At 39.6% G+C, this 20,827-nt stretch overlaps 1 protein-coding gene across 1 annotated transcript; it reads right to left on the bottom strand.

Annotated features, from left to right (window-relative positions):
• Positions 1-1,166: 1,166 nt before the first annotated feature.
• On the bottom strand, positions 1,167-14,011 carry LOC118814651 (SH2 domain-containing protein 1A-like). Its single transcript, XM_036580357.1, has 3 exons — positions 13,737-14,011; positions 3,809-3,872; positions 1,167-2,036 (listed from the first exon to the last, which is right to left on the bottom strand). The coding sequence occupies exons 1-3, from the start codon at positions 13,871-13,873 to the stop codon at positions 1,833-1,835; spliced, it is 405 nt and encodes a 134-aa protein (XP_036436250.1). The 5' UTR covers positions 13,874-14,011; the 3' UTR covers positions 1,167-1,832.
• Positions 14,012-20,827: the final 6,816 nt, after the last annotated feature.

The following is a 20,827-nucleotide window of genomic DNA, read 5'->3' as shown; positions in this document are numbered from 1 at the left end:
GTGCGTGCAGGCCAAGATTCCTAAACAATGGCCCAGCTTCCCTATTATAGTTGCAGTTCATGTTCAAAACGGTACTGAGCAGTGTTTCCAGGCCTGGTTGAAACATATGTAGCGCTCCAGGTTAAGGCCTGAGCACATACAGAGAGGCCTTACCTGCACACACAGAGAGTCAAATCAGCCATTAATGTTGCTACAACTGATGTGTTTCTCCTCTCAAAGACATTCTTACTAGTCTACAGTAAAAACAGGTTCTCCGTGTGAGTGAGCTTATCCGGGCCCAAGCCCCTGACACAATCGGCCTGCACACAGGGAGAGCTGCTCAAAGTGAGCCCTACAGCATAACATGATTAGTTAGTTAAATTCAAATATCAAATTTAAAAAATCTTTCACATTATCAAAAAAATCGGTCCCACTTTATATTGTGTCTCTAATAACTGTGTAGTTACACATGAATAACATGCAACAACACTGTAACTACTGATGATTTAGTCAGTGTTACAAATGGATTACAGAAGTACAGCCTGTCCACTCATTTTAAAGTGTAACTCCAACACTACCTTACAGGAAAGTTCCTGTGTAGAAGATACACTTGTGTAATTACATTAGGTGTATGTCTGTAATCCATCTGTAACAGTGACTAAATGCATAAGTTGTTCACATGTAACTACACAGTTATTAGCGACACAAAGTCTCCCTCACTACACATCAGTCGTGGCAGTCGGTTCAGTCCCCTGAGCCGACAGTACGTGACTGAAGTGCGCTTGAGCAAGGCACATAACCCCCAACTGCTCCCCGGGCGCCGTGGATAGGGCTGCCCACCGCTCTGGACAAGTGTGCTCACTGCCCCCTAGTGTGTGTGTGTGTTCACTAGTGTGTATGTGGTGTTTCACTGCACGGATGGGTTAAATGCGGAGGTCTAATGTCGATGTGTTCAGACACAGTTGGCCAAAAGGTTCATTTCATTCATTCATTCATTCATTTCATCAACGTAGCATCCCAGTTTACATTCTGGACCTCTTACCGATGATGTAACAGTGCAGGGCATCTTCATCTGGACGATTAAAGAGGAAAGGATTCACTAAATTGTCATTAGCTTTACCTGCAGGAGTTACCAAACACAGAGAATTCACAGTGGGTTTAATGCTGTTTATAGCGTCAGTGAAAACATCAGTAAAATCCATTACAAACTTCATACATTTGACATTACAACCTCAAACACAACATGATTTCTCTGCTGTTGCCAATGTTTTATCTGTTCCCTTTCTGAAAAAGCATAGAACTCATTAAAGTGTCCGTTGGTTCCTAACGATGTGAGGTATCCACCCGTAAGTATAGCCACCCTTTATTTTTACACACATCCTGATTTGGTCAGGTGTTGGTGAGACTGGACAGCCCTATTCTACGTGTTCTGGAGTCTGGAGGAACCAGAAAATTGGTGGATGGGTTCTAAACAGCTTTAACCTTTAGGATTGTAAAAGTGAAATTGAATCTGTTTGCGCTGTGTCGCCTGCGTGAAGTCCAAGCTGAGAGGAAACTGGCGGTTTCGAGAAAAAGGAAATGCCTTCAGTTTATCTGATAGGCCTTTAAAGCAGCGCTGCTGGAGCTGAGACACGTTCCGAATAAAAACGCCCACAGCTGCACTGCTCAGGACCTTTTGATCACTGTACAAAAAAACGATCTGAGCTGCACTCGCAAACAGTACCGTGTCTTATGTAAGGGTAGCATTTATTCAGAAGCATAAGAGAGATATTTATACATGTAAACCACATGAGGTGTTACAGACTTTCCATGATGACCTGAGCAATCATTTAAAACTACAAGGTGTCATAACATCAGCAGTTTATGTGCTTCTGCGGTCTGGGCTTTGGTTTCCTGTCAGGCTGCTGGTGATGTGGGTGGCGGTGGTGGTAGTTGTGGTATTGGTCAACGGTGACAGGATACAGCAGGGGCATGGCCATGCCTTGGTCTGGGTGCTGAAAAGCTGTGATGAGGTTGTTGACATTCCGAAAGAGCCGTTCCTTGACCCCAGGCGCCGTCTGGAAGAGGAAGAAGATGGTGGTAAAGTGGACACAGAGGTCAATATACTGTAGCTTGGCACACATCTTCCCTACTCTAATAGACCTGATTAATTCAATTCAGTTCAATTCAATTCTACTGTGTCATTATGTCACAGGACTGTACAGTATAACACTGAGTGTGTTTACATGCACTTAATAGTCTGATAACTGCAGAAAATCTGATTGTGTCAGTAACTGGTTCAGTAGGTTTACGCTTAATAGTCTGATAACTGCAGAAAATCAGATTGTGTCAGTACCTGGTTCAGTATGTTTACGCTTAATAATCCGATAACTGCAGAAAATCTGATTGTGTCAGTAACTGGTTCAGTATGTTTATGCTTAATAGTCTGATAACTGCAGAAAATCTGATTGTGTCAGTAACTGGTTCAGTGTGTTTATAATAGTGGAAAATACTGGAGGTTTTCTTTTGGGACTATTTTGCCCTAAAACATCCTTACGTATCCCAGCTTTATCACAAACCTACCATCACACAGTGTCTCAGCCATCAGGCAGTGAATTCATAACCATTTCATGTAGGAACTTCCTGTGAGGGAGCTTTTAGAGGTGGACGTCTGGTTCCTATCACCACCACTGTGAACAAATCTGATTCGGTAAGTTTCTCTAGAATGGAGTGTTTCACACCAAACCACTCTGGTTAACTCTGTTTACACCTTAACTTGTTAACTCTGAAGAAAATTTGAAAAATTGGTGGAGTCCCCCTGTAATGTTTATACAGCTTACAGCATTACAGAGTCTTCAGTATAGAGAGTTCCAGTTAAACTGCGGTGTGTAGCTCAGTGTGTAGATCTGCTGTGATTAAACTCAACTAATTACTAAGCTAATCGTGCATGTAATATGAAATTTGACCATTTTAAATGTACCTCGTACTGGCCGCTCACTAGCCACCTACTTTGTCGGTCCACTATCACAATGGTTCTCCAACTGGCCCTCAGAGACCCCCAGGCAGTCCAACCCAACTTGCAACACATAGACAGAGCTGAAAAACCTGAGGACCGCTTTGAGAACCCCACTGTCCAAAATTTTTGCATATTGTTCTAAACTTTAAACTGGAACTGGTGCACATGATCTCCGCTCTAGCACTTCAAGTGCTTTATTTCCTTTTATGATTGTACTTTTATATTTATAAACTGTTTAATATTCATTTTATTAGTTTTATAAGAGGCAAATGTCAGCAGTCATATGACTACAACCAGAAACATGTTTAGTTTCACAGGTTCTGAAACCTGACCACTGTTAACAAAGCAGAAAGTTCACATGCAGAACGTTAGTTCCTCACTCTGATCATAACAGGCCAACTTTACAAGCTTATTGATTTATTATTTACTGCAAATTTATTTATTTATTTATTTAGTATCTCTTAAACTACAGTCAGTAGCATGAACTTGGTCTAATACAGTACAGACAGTATATAATATAACCAACTTTGCACTGACACTGCAGTGATGTGAATGGAACACCATCCAAAAATATCTGGACATGGTGGCTGTTTCTAATAAAGTGGCCAGTGAGTGGATGCACAAGGTGGGTGTTTCTAATAAAGTGGCCGGTTAGTGGAAGCACAAGGTGGGTGTGTCTAATAAAGTGGCCAGTTAGTGGAAGTACAAGGTGGGTGTTTCTAATAAAGTGGCCAGTGAGGGGAAGCACAAGGTGGGTGTTTCTAATAAAGTGGCCACTGAATGGCTTTGAGAGTAACTGCCCTTGTGAAGATCCCAGCAAAGGAACTCTCTCACCTCTGCTTTCCATAAGTTGCCTTCTACCTGGAAAAGCCTGTAGGTGAACACACACTGGTCATACCTGCAAAAGCACAAAGCAGATGTTCTTTGAAGTGGCAAAACAAAGATGTGAATAGATAAATAAAGTAGTTCAAAATAAATCCATCATTTTTATCTCAAATAAAGTCAGTCAGGCAAGACAGTGTATAACATATTTGCTGTAAAAATGGACAAAAGCTGAACATCAATCTTAAAGGTTTTACTTCATCTACATTTCTCCATGTTTATAGGTAAAAATGCATCAAACAGTGTCAGAAACCACACAGTCAAGACTATCAGCGATACTGAACAGCTCTATTCTGTAATTTAGCTATAAACTGAACGTGGGCGGTAAGAGAGCACAGTGTGGTTAAGGTTCTCACCGTTTACTTCAGAAAACTGTGTTCTGTGCATCATGTTGCTCCATCTTACCTGCTGCTCTCAGCTGTTTCTGATTTACTTTTCTGCTTAAATGTGTGACATTACAGTGAAATTTTGTGAGATTGTGTTTATATTGACCACATTGTTTATCTGCTTAATATCTGGAACCTGTTAGACATTTCATCATATTTCGGTTGGACTGCCTTGATACTTGTCGTCATAAAAATCTCAAAATAATTATGCAACACTTTGCAGTTTGCACCCTGCATTTACTCAGTTAATATCTAGAACCTGTTAGACATTTCAGTGTAGTTAAGTTAAACTGTCCTGGATGCTACCCAAAATAATTATCTAGTACTTTGGAGTTTGTACCTCACATTTAAGGTACACTCTTAAAAAAGATGGTTATTTAGAGGTTCTTAGTGTTCTTTGAGTGTTTCTTTGCTAGAGAACCCTTGAAGAACCATCTTCTTTAAGAAGGTACTGTAAAAGAAACTAAATGTTTTTACTGCGATACACAAACTAAGGCACTGTTACAGTTTGTTGGTACACTGTCTGAAATCTACTAAATATCAGTTTCAGTATTTCTAACTGCTGCCGCTGAACTAAGATCTGGCGTTCTTCAGGGATGTTAGCGAGCACAGTTTGCTATCTGAGTGGAACCAGAGATATTATGAGGATCTTTGCTCTTTGAATGAGGAGAGACAGAAAGAACACATGAAGAACGTGTTTTTCTGGTTGTTTAGGTCGCATATCTCCACCACTCTCTTAAAAAAGATGGTTCTTCAAAGGTTCTTTAGTAAAGACAGTTGTTGTATATAGAACCCTGAACACTCAAAGAAAGCATTGTTTGCATGGTGAAATTGTTCTTTGAGTTTTTGACAAGGGTTCGATATAGCACCAAAAAGGGTTCTGCTATTGCTACAATGAAAGTTTCTTTAGTAAAGACAATGATTCTATATAGAACCATGAACACTCAAAGAACCCTTTGCATGATTAAAGGGTTCTTTGCATGGTTAAAGTGTTTTTCGGATTGATGGAGGATGTGCTGCAGGTTTATATATGTTCTATAAAGAACCTTTTTTGAGAAAGGTTCTGTATAGCACCTTCTTTGGTTGTTACAAGCTTGACATTGTAAAAATGGAAGAACCCTTTTTAGTGCTATAAAGTACCCTTTTCAAAAAGGTTCTTTATAGAACCATCTACAGCGCATTCTCCATCAATCCGAAAAACACTAATGATGCAAAGAAGCCTTTAATCAAGCAAAGGGCTCTTTAAGTGTTCATGGTTCTATATAGAACCATTTTCATTACTAAAGAATGCATGGAGAACCGTCTTTTTTAAGTGTGTACTCTGTTGTCTTACTCAAGGTCACAACTAGGCACACCCAGTCGGTCTTGGGACTTAAACCTTCAACCTTCTGGTTTCTGGCTCACCTGCAGTGCTGAATGTTAGTTCTAGATAATCAGTCAGTGTCTCAGCTGTCATTTCTCAGTCAGCTCACTTTATTTTTGTTTGTGTGCTTTTTTTTGTCACTTTCGGAGGTGTCGCCCCCTCCCTGCCTGTTAGCTACGTTAGCCTCATATCTGCAGTGTAGATCTCGAGAAGCTAAAGATCGAACACTTGATTATTCACCCAAGGTTTTTTTTGCTAATAGCTTTAGACGTGCTCCTCTACACCCTTTAGTACCCCAAAGGTACTAAACTGTCGCTGGGTCAGTGCCCTTCTCGTCACTGGGGTGGTTCCCTCAAGGCTCCATCTCAGTACCTTTAGTCAGGGAACATAACTGAACCATAATCCACTGAAATGATATGTTCTAAGCTGTACTGACTCCACACACCCCGTCTCGTCTCCAGGCTTTTATTTTACTGTTCTGTTTAAAACATTCGGTTATGAAAAGGTACAAATACGAACTTTTCACCTGGAAAAACTTATTTAAGGTTCACAGTTGGACCTTAAAACCACTGTTGTACCTTTGAGGGAACATTTACACTGTTTGTACCTTGATGAAAGAGAAATGAACCTGCAGAGAACCTTTATTTCTAACAGTCTATGGCATCTCACTCTTGACACACAGTCCAGTGTGTCGGTGAAGCTCTGCAATGCTTTATTTTGCTTTTATGCAAATGCACTTTCTCAGCTGCATGTTTTTTTTCTCAACATTAAATGTGGTGTTATTCACAGGCGCACAGACGTGATTAAATCGCCCCGGTCTTCAAATGTCGCTCAAACTGGCGTTTACTCAAAACAATGTGCTTTAATCACAGCAGTTTTTATGGAAAATTGGGCAGTTGCTTTATAAATACTGTTTCTGCATGCGAAAATATGCAACCGTTTGACCACTACAGCCCACATGCTTTGGACATTCACACAGATGGTGCTGGTAAAAGGGCGTCTGTAAAAGGAACTAAGCTGAACTGAGTTGATCTGAGCTGCAAAGCGCTGCCGCAGCCTCATATAGCCTCACCGAGCTCGGCATCATCGCATAATGATAACGTGTGGCGACCACCACAAGAAATGCCACTAAATGTGGGGGAGGGGTGGGTAGGATGGCAAAATATAACCACACGGGCAAGCGGGCGCTTCACCCACCACTTTCCAAAGAAAGGGGGCGATGCCCCACCAACTTTCTCCAATAAAAACTCCATGGACTGCTGACCTATAGACACAGTCAAACTCAGCCAGGTTTCAGCTGAAGGGGTGGGACAACAACAAAGCCTTTGGGAGCATGCAGTGAGATGAGCCGCCATTTTTCTCTAGCATTGTCAACAATAACATTAACAACAGCAGAATATTCTTTCCTATGGTTGACAAACTGAATCACTGACATATATGGAGCCTGAATTAGTATCACTTGAGAAATGTAATGATGTTTTTTGAACATTACAATCCAAAATTTCAGACAAGCCTTTAATACACTGTTAGAAATAAAGGTTCTGCCCAGGTAGCAGTTTTAAGGTCCAACTGTGAACCTTAAATAAGTTTTTCCAGGTGAAAAGTTCGTATTTGTACCTTTTCATAACCCGAATGTTTTAAAACAGAACAGAAAAATAAAGTCCTGGAGACGAGACGGGGTGTGTGGAGTCAGTACAGCTTAGAACATATCATTTCAGTGGATTATGGTTCAGTTATGTTCCCTGACTAAAGGTACTGAGATGAACCCTTGAGGGTTCCACCCCAGTGACCATTATGTACGTTTTTACTGAGAGTGATACATCTATATCCACCAAAGAGCCTGTGTTCTCTCCGTCACTACATACAGATATCATGGCTAAAATGTCCCAGTTTAGTGCCTTTAATAATGAAATTTTAATCAGTACAGTGAGTCATCTTAAACCCTCCACTCGCAGTCCTGACATGTTACCAACCAACTTTTAAAAGAATGTGTTTCACTCGATATCAGTGGACATACTTCAGACAGTAAACACCTCACTCATGTCGGGCGTTTTTCATAATAAATTAAAAGCTGCTGTTGTGAAGCCTCTCTCAAAAAAGAAAGATCTAGAAGCATCTCCATTGAGTTTTTACAGACCGATTTCAAATCTACTTTGCATTGGAAAAATTATTTAGAAAATTGTCTTCAAGCAGCTTATTGGCTGAAACAGCTCTAATTAAAGTTATTAATGACATTTAAGTTTTAGTTGGAATACAGACTTTGGAGACACATCGGTTCTACTACTGCTCAATCTCAGCGCTCCCTTTAACTTCATTGACGATAAAATTCTCATAGACTTGAGAACTGGATTGGACTTCCAGGAACTATCCTAAAATGGTTGTGACCTCTGGTGTCCCCCAGGGTTTAATTCTTGGGCCACTCTTATTAAATTTAATGCTGCCTCTTAGCCAAATACTACAAGGGATACTGTGGGATACTGTACCACAGCTATGCAGATGATCTACTTGGCCCTCTCCCCAAACAACTATGGTCCCTTTGACTCGCTTTGTAAGTGCCTTGAGCTCATCAGTAACTGGATGGAGTAAAAATTTCCGCAGTTGAATAAAGATTAAACAGAGATTATTTCATTTAGGAACAACAATGAGAGGCACAGACTATCTGGGTTCATGAGCTCTAAAATCTAAAAACCTAACACGTAACCTTGGTGTACTCTGATCTTAATTTTAGCAGTCATGTCAAAACAGTTACTGTTCATAGATTTAAAGGGATACGTTATTAGCATGACATATGCTGTATGTAGTGCGGAAAGTTGGTTTCAGTCAGTCAGTCAGTCAGTCAGTGGCTCAGTAAGGCCTAATCAGTTTTTTGCTGCGCCACTGTGGTGCCACCTCTGCCCCCCTACATATAATGGTTTCTCGAACATGTTCTGAATGAATATCACATACTCAGAAATGCATAACTGAACTGTAAAGTCATATTTTGATTCATTGTTTTTTATTTAAAGCTTATATGACTGCCCCATTTAAAGCCCATTGAAAAGCACTGAAGAGCAGCAAGAGCAACAGCATACACTGTTAATGCGAAGAACGATTTTAATAAGGCGGGTTGGCAAGAAGTAAAACTATCTTTTTACACCTTTAATTTCCAGGCATATTACATCCTAACGCTTATTATTCAGTGACTACATGGCCTACAGTGCTAACCAGCTGAATTATTGTTACATTATAGAAGTGAGGAATGGGGGTCTGGGCCTGGGGGTGACTCTTGACCATTTCAGAGGTGAAGTTTGTGAGATGAGTGTCATGAGCTGTAAGGGAGTTGGCCTAAATTGTGTCTTAGATGAACCTAAAATCATAAACTAAAGCAAAAGTGGTAATAAAACTGTTTCTGTGATTTTAGCTCCAGTCAGAAGTTTCAGTTTCAGTCAAAAGTTTTTGGTTTAATCGCAGTTCCTTTTCCAGGAAACATTACTAGTATGGAGAAAAGTTTACTTAGAAACCGGATGTGAGTCAGTGGAGTCAGAGTTGTGTGGAGTTTTCTAAACACGACCTCCAGAAAATGTATTACTGCCATAAAATAAGACCATAATAATAAGACAACTTAAAGGGGAATTACTCCATAGTTCTTCATAACTCAGTGTGTGAGATGTAAGCAGAGCGATTCAGAGTGGTTTGGTGTGAAATGGTTCAGATGTCTTTAAAGCGGTGGTGATAGGAACCAGGGGTTGCCATGACTACAACACAGATATAGACATTTTATTTACTATCCAGAACCACAAGTGAACCTACATGAGTCTTCTGAGTTCATATGGAATGTTGATGATGGAAAATAGTGGGAAAATCTGAAATAATATGTTTTCTTTAGGGACCATTTTGCCTTAAAATGCCCTGCATGTATCCCTCCACCATGAATAGATTAAAAAATATGGATGAAAATACATTTTAAAGCAATCTTGATCACAAAACTATCATAAAACAGTGTCTCAGTCATCAGGCAGTGAATTCATAACCATTTCATTTCTAACTTTCTGTGAGGGAGCTTTTAGAGGGGGACGTCTGGTTCCTATCACCACCACTGTGAACAGACTCGGTAAGTTTCTCTAGAACGGAGCGTTTCACACCAAACCACTCTGAACCACTCTGTTTACATATGAACCAGTTACTTATGTAGAAAATTTGAAAAAATTGGTGGAGTTCATTTAATGTTCATACAGCTTACAGCATTACGGAGTGTTCAGAGTGAGAGCTGTTGAGTTCATACATTTTGGGGCAAACAGTCTAACATGTCACACTTCATGTATGGAATACTGTGTGCAAACATCAGCTTTGGTGAATAGCGCAGCATGCTAAGCTAACGTGTGATTTGCACACCAAAGTTAGCAGCAGTCAGATGGATGAGAAGTGGGAGGAGAGGTTTTCCCCTAGAATGATTTCAAAATAAGACCTTTAGCTCATAGTTATCATTCATTTAAATTTAGGAAGGGGAAGAAAGGCTCTTCCTCAAAAAGCTGCATATAACTGTGTAAAGTGTCTTTGTGAGCTGCAGCTTTAACATCACCCTCCACTGGAACTAAGGGACCCTGAAAAACAGCCCCAGCCCATCATCCCTCCTCCACCACGCTTTACTGTTGGCACTCATCCATCAGACTGACAGACAGTGAAGTGTGATTCATCACTCAGAGAAAATGTTTCCACTGCTGCAGAGTCCAGTGGCGGCGCTTTACACCACTCTGACGCTTGGCATTGTGCATAATGATCTTAGGCTTGTGTGCAGCTGCTCAGCTGTGAAAACCATGAAGTTCATGAAGTTCATGAAGTTTCCGACGCAATTCTTGTGCTGATGTTGCTTGCAGGGGCAGTTTGGAGCTCTGTAGTGAGTGATGTAACAGAGGATAGGGAATTCTTAGGCCCAATCCCATTTCACCCCTCGCCCCTACCACTGAGCCCTTAGCCCTCTGTTTTGCGTGTTCACGTCTACAGGTAGGGTGTCCTGATTTTTGTTAAGATAGAGCGGTAGGGCGAAATGTTAGGGCTACATGGTCCTCCAAACAGAGGTTTTTCAGAGACTCCAAACAGAGTGATATGAGAAAAAAAGTAAAACCGGCAAGATGGCTGAACAAGAGACCAAAGAAACCCACAAATGTGAGAATTTTCTCCGTTAAAAAATTACAATAACCACTGTTTTATCTGAGTTAATGTTGTTTCAGTGTATTTTGGTCATTTTCTTCATAACAAGCATAAGAAATCGCTATTAGCATGCTAATGTTTCAGTTGCTAGCTAGCTAACTTCCCGTTCCACCTTAAATAGTCCAGCAGTTCTGACGCCTGAAGCGCCAGAATGTAACTGCTGCTCCATTTAAGGTGGAACAGGAAAATTCGAACGAGAAGCTGGTGAATATCTGACTTCAGCTTCATATCACTGAAGAATTAGGGGTGGGTGATAATAAATAATTGCCCCCCTCTTTGAAGGCATATGGTGCCCTAAATGTAACTAAAGCCCAGCAGTAAGGAGCTGAACTTTACCCTCCTCTGCTGTCACTGCAGTCTGGCAGGGTCACCTACAGAGCAGTGCTGGTAGTGATGCTCTTTTTTTTTATTTTTTTTTTATTTTTTTATTTTTTTATTTGTGTAGGGCAAGATTTCAACCACTACCCCTGTAACTCAGTTCCAAGGGGTTTGGGTGACACTCGAAAACAAGGGGTAGGGGTAAAAAGGAGAAATGGAACTGGGTCTTACGCTCTATGCTTCAGCATTCAGCTGCGCTCAGTGTCTAATGTTTCAAGGCTGAGCTGTTGTTGTTCCTAAATGTTTCCATTTCACAATAATAGCACGTGAAGTTGATCAGGGAAGATCTAGCAGGAAAGGAACAGCACCACATTCAACTCCCTGAGCTCTTCAGTACGACCCAGTCTACTGCCAGTGTGTGTCTATGGAGACTGCTTGACTATGCACTTCATTTATACACCTGTTAGAGGTGTATATATGTGCTGAAGGTGTCCACATACTTTTGGCCATATAGTGTGTGTGTGTGCGTATATGTGTATGTGTGTGTGTATATTTATATATATAAAGAGAAGGAGGGAGGATGTGAACTTCCTGTACTGATGAATATCTTAGATATTATGATCTATTCTAACGTGAGGCATTAATAGGCATAGTAACAAGCTAGTTATAAACACAAACATCCTGTACAGGCTACATTCTATCAGGAGGTGTCTATCACAAAGCCCAACCCCTAAATTTACACTTGTGAAAATAATACTTTCATTAAATTTTACTTTTTTTATTTTATCAGTATTTTATATATATATATGACACTGAAAAAAAAGAAGTAATATTTAATGTAAGTATTATATATATATATATATATATATATATTATATATTATATATTGATTCACCACTGTTAGTCCATTATTCCAGTCTGAAAATCAGTGTGGAACATTAGGAATTGTCACATATTTTCAGCAGTTAAGTACTTTATTGTGTTTTAATAATAAACAAAAGATAATTTTATGTGTGTACAGCTGTTCAACGCTGTGTTTGCATTTCTGTGTTCTACTCAAAATGAGCTAAAATTGTTGCTACAAAAAGAGTCACTACTGAAACATTTGGTAAATTTTGGTTAGTGTTGTTCTGGTAGTGACCAAATTAAAAGTTCCATCATTTATATTAATAAAATAACATAATTCAGATACAGAGTCACTCAGAGCAAAAGGGTTTTAGTCTGACGTTCACGATCAGTTAAGAATTCTGAATGAGTTTCAGCTCTGATTCTAAATAATACCTTTTTGAACATGGTTCTACGTAGCACTCGAAAGGGTTCTTCCGTTATTACTGTGTCAAGCTTGTAACAGTAGAAGAACCCTTTTTAAAAAGGTTCTGTATAGAACCGTCTGTTGCACATTCATTCACATTGTCTATCAATCTGAAGAATCCTTTCATGATGCTAAGAACCCTTTAATCATGCAGAGGGTTCTTTGCGTGTTCATGATTCTATACAGAACTGTTTTCTCTACTAAAGAACACTTAAAGCACCATCTTTTATAAGAGTGTAGTGTTCATGGTTCTATATGGAACCATTTACTTTACTAAAGAGCCCTTGAATAACCATCTACCAAGAGTGTAGAACAATTTTTGTACATGTATACAGCAAAAATACTCTATATTATTAGAAATAGGGTAATACTACACTCTTTCTTTAAGCGTTCTTATTAAAGTAATTGGTTCTGTATAGACCCATGAACACTCAAAGAACCTTTTGCATGATAAAAGGGTTCTTTGCGTAGTGAAATGGTTCCTCAGATTGATGGAAAATATAGTATAGTTATAATATTGTGTAGATGGTTCTAAAAGTGTTCGTCTATTGTTACAGTGTCAAGTTCATAACAATAAAGGAACCCTTTTTGTGCTATATAGAACCCTCTTCAAAAAGGTTCCATATATAGAACTGTCTATAGCACATTCATTCACACTGTCTAACAATCTGAAGAACCCTTTCTTGATGCAAAGAACCCTTTAATCATGCGGAGGGTTCTTTGAGTGTTTGTTATTCTATATAGAACCATTTTCTTTACTGAAGAACCCTGGAAAAACCATCTTTTTTGTGAGTGTAGAACAACTTTTGTACATGTTTACAGCAAATAATACACTAAATCATTATTAATAGTGTAATAATACACACTTAAAAATATGGTTCTTTAAGGGTTTTTTAGGAAAGAAAGTGGTTCTATATAGAACCATGAACACTCAAAGAACCATTTGCATGAATAAAGGGTTCTTTCCATCATAAAACGGTTCTTCAGATTGATGAGAATGTGTTTTAGATGGTTCTATATATAGAACCTTTTTGATGAGAGGTCTATGTAGAACCAAAAAAGGTTCTTCCGCTGTTACAAGCTCTTATTATAACAACAGCAATCCTTTTCAAAACGATTCTATATAGAACCATATAGAACATATTCTCCACCAATCTGGAGAACCCTTTCACAATGCCAAGAACGCTTTAATCATTCAAAGGGTTCTTTGAGTGTTCGTGGTTCTATACAGAACCATTTTCATAGCAAGATTCACTTACAGCAGCTGTGCAGTGTTGTGTGTGTGTGTGTGTGTGTGTGTGTGGTCATACTTACAGTACACAGATGCAGTAAGTGTCCGGCACGCTCTCGCTGTCTCTGATGAGGAAACTGCCGTCCTGTCCGGCTACGGCCAGCAGCTCCTCCGCTCTGCTCTTGCTGATGGAGCCGTGGTACATTTCTAATCGTTCCATTTTCACTGACCGGCAGCCTGACGCTCATAAACACTGAGACAGCTCTGTACTCACTACCATTTCAGCCTCAAATAGAAAACCACACACAGTCAGCGCATCTTAGTCATGAAGTCATACGGAAAGATCCACCCGCCAACACACACACACACACACACACACACACACACACACACACATATATATCACAGGAAATGCTTCACACATCCTCATTAGACCGGCTATTTCGTGTGTGTCTAAGGTAAAGCTGCCAGTATACGCTTATCTACCATCTGCTGGAGCTTTTAACACAGACAAACTCACAGAACTGCTCTCAGATCAGCAACAGCAACAAGCTGCGCATCAGACTGATCAGAGCAGGAGCCGACTGATGACCTTTAGATTCACCTCAGCTGAACAGATACAGCATAATAATAAGATATGGACAGCTGTGGTATTGCTGGGATTCAAACTCACAACCTCCTGATGTTAGGATGAATTATTAGGCAGCTGCACTACATGAGACGAAGCCCTGCTTTAAAGTTAAAACAACAAATATTTTCTGCAGAGTATTAAACATTCGTAGACACAAAATCCGAGTGGCTTCATGTGTTCCTCCAAAAGTGGTGCAGCCCAACAGGAGGTTGTGAGTTTGAGCCCCAGTGATGCCATAGCCATCCATAAGTATGGACCCAAGAGGAAAGCTGTCTAGCAAATATTGTGTGATCGAGGGAGTCCAGGCTGGTGGGGAAGTTGAGTATAAAAAACAAGTTCTATTTATTTACCAAACTGAGATGCAGAACTGAAAAATGAAGAGAACTTTTGACTCGACTAAGAAGTTTGAGATGTGTGAACTCTGGTGTCCTCAAGTTCACTCAAGAAAAGCCATGTAATCAGTTACTGTATCATTTTGAGCTGAGCTGACCTCTCATTCTTAACAGTGTACATGCACTCGTCATTTTTTTCTAAGACTATAATGATATGAATAAATATCATATGAAAAAAGATATATAAATTTAACAGTGAATGTATATTCAGCATTATCTTATTATATCTTGCTTGTGCTCTCTATAAGTGAAAAAGTCTGATTCTTTTCATTCAGTAAAAATGGCCATTCAATATAGGTTATTCATTTTCTAATTCTGGGGGTCCCTGAAAATAAACTTGTTATGATGTCATGCTGTCCATTCAGCAAAATGCTCAAATCCCAGTTCATGGAAGCTCATTGTTTATCTGCCCACAATCACAAGCTTTTTTTTTTTAATTTTTTTTTATTATTAACCCCTTAAATGGCCAGGGCCCACAGACAGGCCCAAAGTTGTATTACTCACTTCTATAATCTAAGAATAACTCAGCCAGTTTGCACTGAAGTCCCTGTAGTTACTGAGTTATAAGCCTTAGTATGTAAAATAAACTTCTGAACTACATACACCTCTGACTGGACCTGCAGTGCATTAATGTGTCCTCAGGGGGGCAGTGTGTCTCCATCAGTGAGTACAGAAACAAACCCCTATTAAAATGTAATCTGTGTCTCTGTTAATCTGAAACATTTTCATGTCGTACTGAATGAAGAAATGAGCAGTGAATTACTTTATATCATTAGTTTCACTGTAGATTTTACAGTTTTGGCTTTCTAGTGGTAAGTTATTCTGGCCACAATGACCATTCCCTTTCGTAAAGGGAAACTCCGCCAATTTCTCCAAATTTCTGCATTATTAACTGGTTAAGATGTAAACAGAGTCATTCAGAGTGGTTTGGTCTGAAATGCTCAGTTCTAGAGAAACTTACCGAGTCAGAATAGTTCACAATGGTGGTGATAGGAACCAGACGTCCACCTCTAAAAGCTCCCTCACAGAAAGTTACTACATGAAATGGTCTGAGACGTGTTTTTGATATTTTTAGGCAGTTTTTGGTCTGTTTTTAAAATCCAAAATGGGAAAATAGTCCCTCCAAATCTTTTTTCTTTTCAGATTTTCCACTATTTTCCATCATCAACATTCCATATAAACTCAGAAGACTCGTGTAGGTTCACTGGTGGTTCTGGATAATAAATAAAATGTCTATACTTGTGTTGTAGTCATGACGACCTCTGGTTCCTATCACCACCACTGTAAAGACATCTGAGCCATTTCACACCAAACCACCCTGAATCACTCTGCTTACATCTCACACACTGAATCATGCAGAACATTTTGAGAAATTGGTGGAGTTCTCTATTTAGCACTGTTATTTATGGCCCTTGAAATGAAGTTCCTGTAACACAGAGCCAGGACTGTTACACAGAATTTGAATTTAATTTTAAGAAAGGACTAATATTGGGACAGTAGTCAGTGCCAGAGTTCAGTTATCAGTATTGGTATCAGAGAGGAAAACTGGGATTGGTTCATTTCTAGGGGGGCAGTCGTGGGCTGGAGGTTAGGGAACCAGCCCTGTGACCGGAAGGTTGCCGGCTCGATCCCCTGAGCCGACAGTTGAGCAAGACACCCAACCCTCAACTGCTCCCTGGGTGCTGTGGACAGGGCTGCTCATCACTCCAGGCAAGTGTGCTCACTGCCCCCTAGTGTGTGTGCTCACTAGTGTGTATGTGGTGTTTCACTGCACGGATGGGTTAAAATGCGGAGGTGAAGTTTCCCCGTTGTGGGACTAATAAGGGTCACTTAATCTTTCTACCACTGTCTGTACAGCAAGGTTTTAACCACAAGAGGTCAGCATTGCATAAATGACAAATATTAGATTAATTTTGATGACACTGTGATTAGTTATTCTATTAAAGTGATACTTTGAATATATTAGTGACGATACTGGTAATGCAGTAGTAGCACTGGTGTAATGTACTGTCTTTACTACTGTCTCTCTTCAACGTATAAGTTAAATTGGGGTCTGTTTATTTGATTTGACAGTGGAAATAGTACCGCTTAACATTGTGCTGCTGGAACGTTTACAGCCTCAAGAACAAAATCAGCTGCGAAGAAAAAGTGAAGTGCAGCTTCTAGACACCAAAGGAAGAGCCAGGTTAATTCCTGTGGCTGTAATACACGCCTGTCACCACGAGGTGGGGCTGTGGCGCTGTCTCAAAGTTTACCACCTCACATTACACTCTTCTTCTGCTGTTATCCTTCTCTCCTGACCAGCCCCTCTGCTGGAGATCTACCTGCAGGACTTTGTCTTGCATGTACCAAAACCTGGTGGATCTAAAAGGCCTTCAGCGCGTCTGAATGTTAGATGTGTTGGTTTCTTTGACATTCTTCTCTTTCAGTAAGCAGTTCTACTTGAAGCTGAAGCTGACATCTAGCTGAAATATTGGTTCCCTCAGTTTCATTTCATGTTTGCAGCTCATAATGAGCTTAGTGATGCCAAAGTGATGGGAAATGGAGAGTATGAAGAAATAAAGGAACCGCAAACCATCCGAAACGTGAGTTTTCGTCTTTAAGTTCTCAAGTGAACTGTAGTATCTGATCTCCTCAGACCCAGCCAAACAACTCAAACAGTGGAGAGTGCAGCAAGATAGTGTAGCCTCTTTAAAAAGATGGTTCTTTAAGGGTTCTATATAGAAACATGAACACAAACACCTTACCACTTATTATATAGGTGCACTTTGTAGTTCTACAGTTACAGACTGTAGTCCATCTGTTTCTCTGCATACTTTGTTAGCCCCCTTTTACCCTGTTCTTCAGTGGTCAGGACCCCCATAGACCCTCACAGAGCAGGTACTATTTGGGTGGTGGATCATTCTCAGCACTGCAGTAACACTGAGTGTTAGTGTGTGTTGCGCTGGTCTGAGTGGATCAGACACAGCAGTGCTGCTGGAGTTTGTAAACACCTCAGTGTCGCTGCTGGACTGAGAATAGTCCACCAACCAAAAACATCCAGCTAACAGGGTCCTGTGACCACTGATGAAGGACTAGAGGACGACCAACACAAACTGCGCAGCAGCAGATGAGCTATCGTCTCTGACTTTACATCTACAAGGTGGACTGACAAGGTAGGAGTGTCTAATAGAGTGGACAGTGAGTGGACACAGTGTTTAAAAACCTCCAGCAGCACTGCTGTGTCTGATCCACTCGTACCAGCACAACACACATGAACACACCACCACCATGTCAGTGTTACTGCAGTGCTGAGAATGACCCACCACCCAAATAGTACCTGCTCTGTGAGGGTCCATGGGGGTCCTGACCACTGAAGAACAGGGTAAAAGGGGGCTAACAAAGTATCAGAGAAACAGATGGACTACAGTCTGTAACTGTAGAACTACAAAGTGCACCTATATAGTAAGTGGAGCTGATAAAATGGACAATGAGTGTAGAAACAAGGAGGTGGTCAGAATGTTATGCCTGATCGATGTACATCTCTCATATGTTTAAAGAATAGAATCCGAGTGGGTCACTAGATCCATTGATTCAGGTCAGAGAGTCGAGCCCAGAGTCCAAACTAAACATGGTGTAGCAGCATTTATAACTGAAACAAACTGCCAGAAGATCTTAGATGAGCTTCAAATGCAGTGATTTTTAAATCCAGGTTAAACGTTGGGCTTCTTGTACTTGTTTTTGAGCTCAAAGACTTGCACTTTATCCTTACACTCTTGAAAAACGATGGTTCTACAACTGTAGTAAAGAAAATGGTCCCATGTAGAACCATGAACACTAAAAGAACCCTTTGCATGATTAAAGGGTGAAAGGGTTCTTCAGACTAATGGAGAATGTGTTGAATATGGTTCTTTGTAGCACCAAAAAGGGTTTTTCTGTTGCTACCATGTCAAGACTGTAACAATAGAAGAACATTTAATAATGCAAAGGGTTCTTTTAGTGTTTATGGTTCTGTATAGCACCATTTTTACTGAGGAAGCCTTGAAAGACTTAGTCTTTAATTTATTTTCTTTATTATTTCGCTTTAATGTACTTTATACTTCGATCCAATGGCCTGTTTCATTTCTTTAAGCCTTAAGTCTTCATTTACATTTTATTCATCTATTTCATTTACAATTTTTATTGGTTTTCACTTTTAAGCACTTTATTTTTTCTTTTATTTATGTAAATCATACTGAGTTGGCATTATGTTAATTCATACTGTTACGTATGGCACACTTACACTGTCCAAAAGTAACCAGATGGTCCTTCTAATGAGTGAATTCAGCGATCTTAAGGTCACCCACTGTATAGTCTCCATAGACAAGCACTGACCAATAGAAGGAGACACTCTGGAGAAGCCGTGTAAGTCTTAAGGTCTTCATGTCCAGTGCCGAACGTAGGCTAGAGGGGTCAAAGGCCCTCCAGCATTGGGCTGTGGAGCAGTGGAACTGCATTCTCTGGAATGGTGGAGCTCCATCCAATACCTTTGGGATGATTATTGATCCACAACTGACCATCCGACATCAGTACCTGACCTCACTAATGCTCAATCAAATCCTCACAGTAATATTCCAACATCTAGAAGCCTTTCCAGAAGAGTAGAGGCTGTTACTGCAGCACAAACTCACTATTAACACCTTCATTTCAGAAGAAACTCTGGATTCTACAGACTTTTGGACAGAGTTTAGCACCATTTCTTAAAAAGAAGCACAATAACTTCACTCTATTAGATTAAAACAAGTAAAAGCGCTTTGAAACAGGTTGAGTTCTCGTATACCAACCTTACGATAATCTAACAGTGATTGATCTAAGATACAGTAGCGTTCGGATGTTAGCAATACCTTTTTTGTTGTCAATAATATAAGACTGATTTGTTGCAGATACATGTATGAAATTATTCTAATATGACAGTAAGATTACAGGAGAGACCAAAAACTCTTTTACCTTTTAATGCAAGTTAATGTAAAGAGACTTTATTCTGAGTGATTTTAGGGCATTTCTATCACTCCATTCATTATGAAATTTTCACACAATGTGAAGGACAGCTGGTGTGTTGAAATTATGTAGAAAAATAAAAATCGACAAAATGTCGATACATGGTTTTCTTTGGGCAGTGATGAAATATCGCTACAAATATAACAGATTAAGAAATTCTTAATGATAAATGACGCCGTATATGAGTCCATAATAACTGTGGTAGTAAAACTAATATGCCGAATGTCAAATCTCACTGATCAAAGGTATGCATAGTTTTTTGCGTGACAAGAAATATTAATAATAGTAATAATGCCTTTTTTTATACAGCTTATGTTTTATACATAAATTACAGCTCAAAGTGCTTCAGACAGTGCTTAACATAAAATAATACAACAGTAAATCAACAGTAGTAAAATTCTAAGAAAAAAATACTGTAAATAAATAATCACAGCTTAATATTTGGCACTATTTGCTGTTTTTCTTCCTTTTCTTCTCAAAATACTTTAAATTGTGAAAAAAGCAATGAGTTTCTAGACTATATTATTTAATATTGGTAATATTTACTTACATGACATCGGATTTCAAACTTTTAAAGGATAGTGTTTAATACCTTTCATTTGCAAAGATATTGTTTGTTGGCAATCAAGTCTTCACAGCAATGTTCCAACATCTAGTAGAGGCTGTTACTGCAGCACAGACTGTATCAATACTCTTCATTTCCGAAGAAATACTAGAGTCTACAAACTGATCCTTTATAGATAAAAACACCCTCAAACTGAGCATTTAACATTCAGCGTTTTAGTTTCATGATCATTAAATTCAATAAGTGTGTTTACATGTACTTTACATGCAATAATCTGATCATAATCGGATTTCTGCAGTTATCCGATTATTCAAATGGTCATGTAAACACCATACTCTGATCTGGAAACCCGATTAAGAAATCTGATAAAGAGGCTGGATTTTAGCTCAGTAATCAGATTTTTCAGCACATGTGCTCTTACTCTGATTTCTTTCAGATTTCTCAGTTTGAGCATGTGCGAAAACAGACGTCGGTACCGGCAACAAGTGAGCAGCGTCTCCACTTTTGGAGCGACGCTAAAACCAAATACATGCTTAACAAAATGAAGGGTTTAAATATTCTTCATCTTCT

Source organism: Colossoma macropomum, unplaced genomic scaffold, assembly GCF_904425465.1.
Source record: "Colossoma macropomum unplaced genomic scaffold, Colossoma_macropomum, whole genome shotgun sequence".
Taxonomy (NCBI): Eukaryota; Metazoa; Chordata; class Actinopteri; order Characiformes; family Serrasalmidae; genus Colossoma; species Colossoma macropomum.
This window is presented reverse-complemented; position numbering and strand designations above follow the sequence as displayed.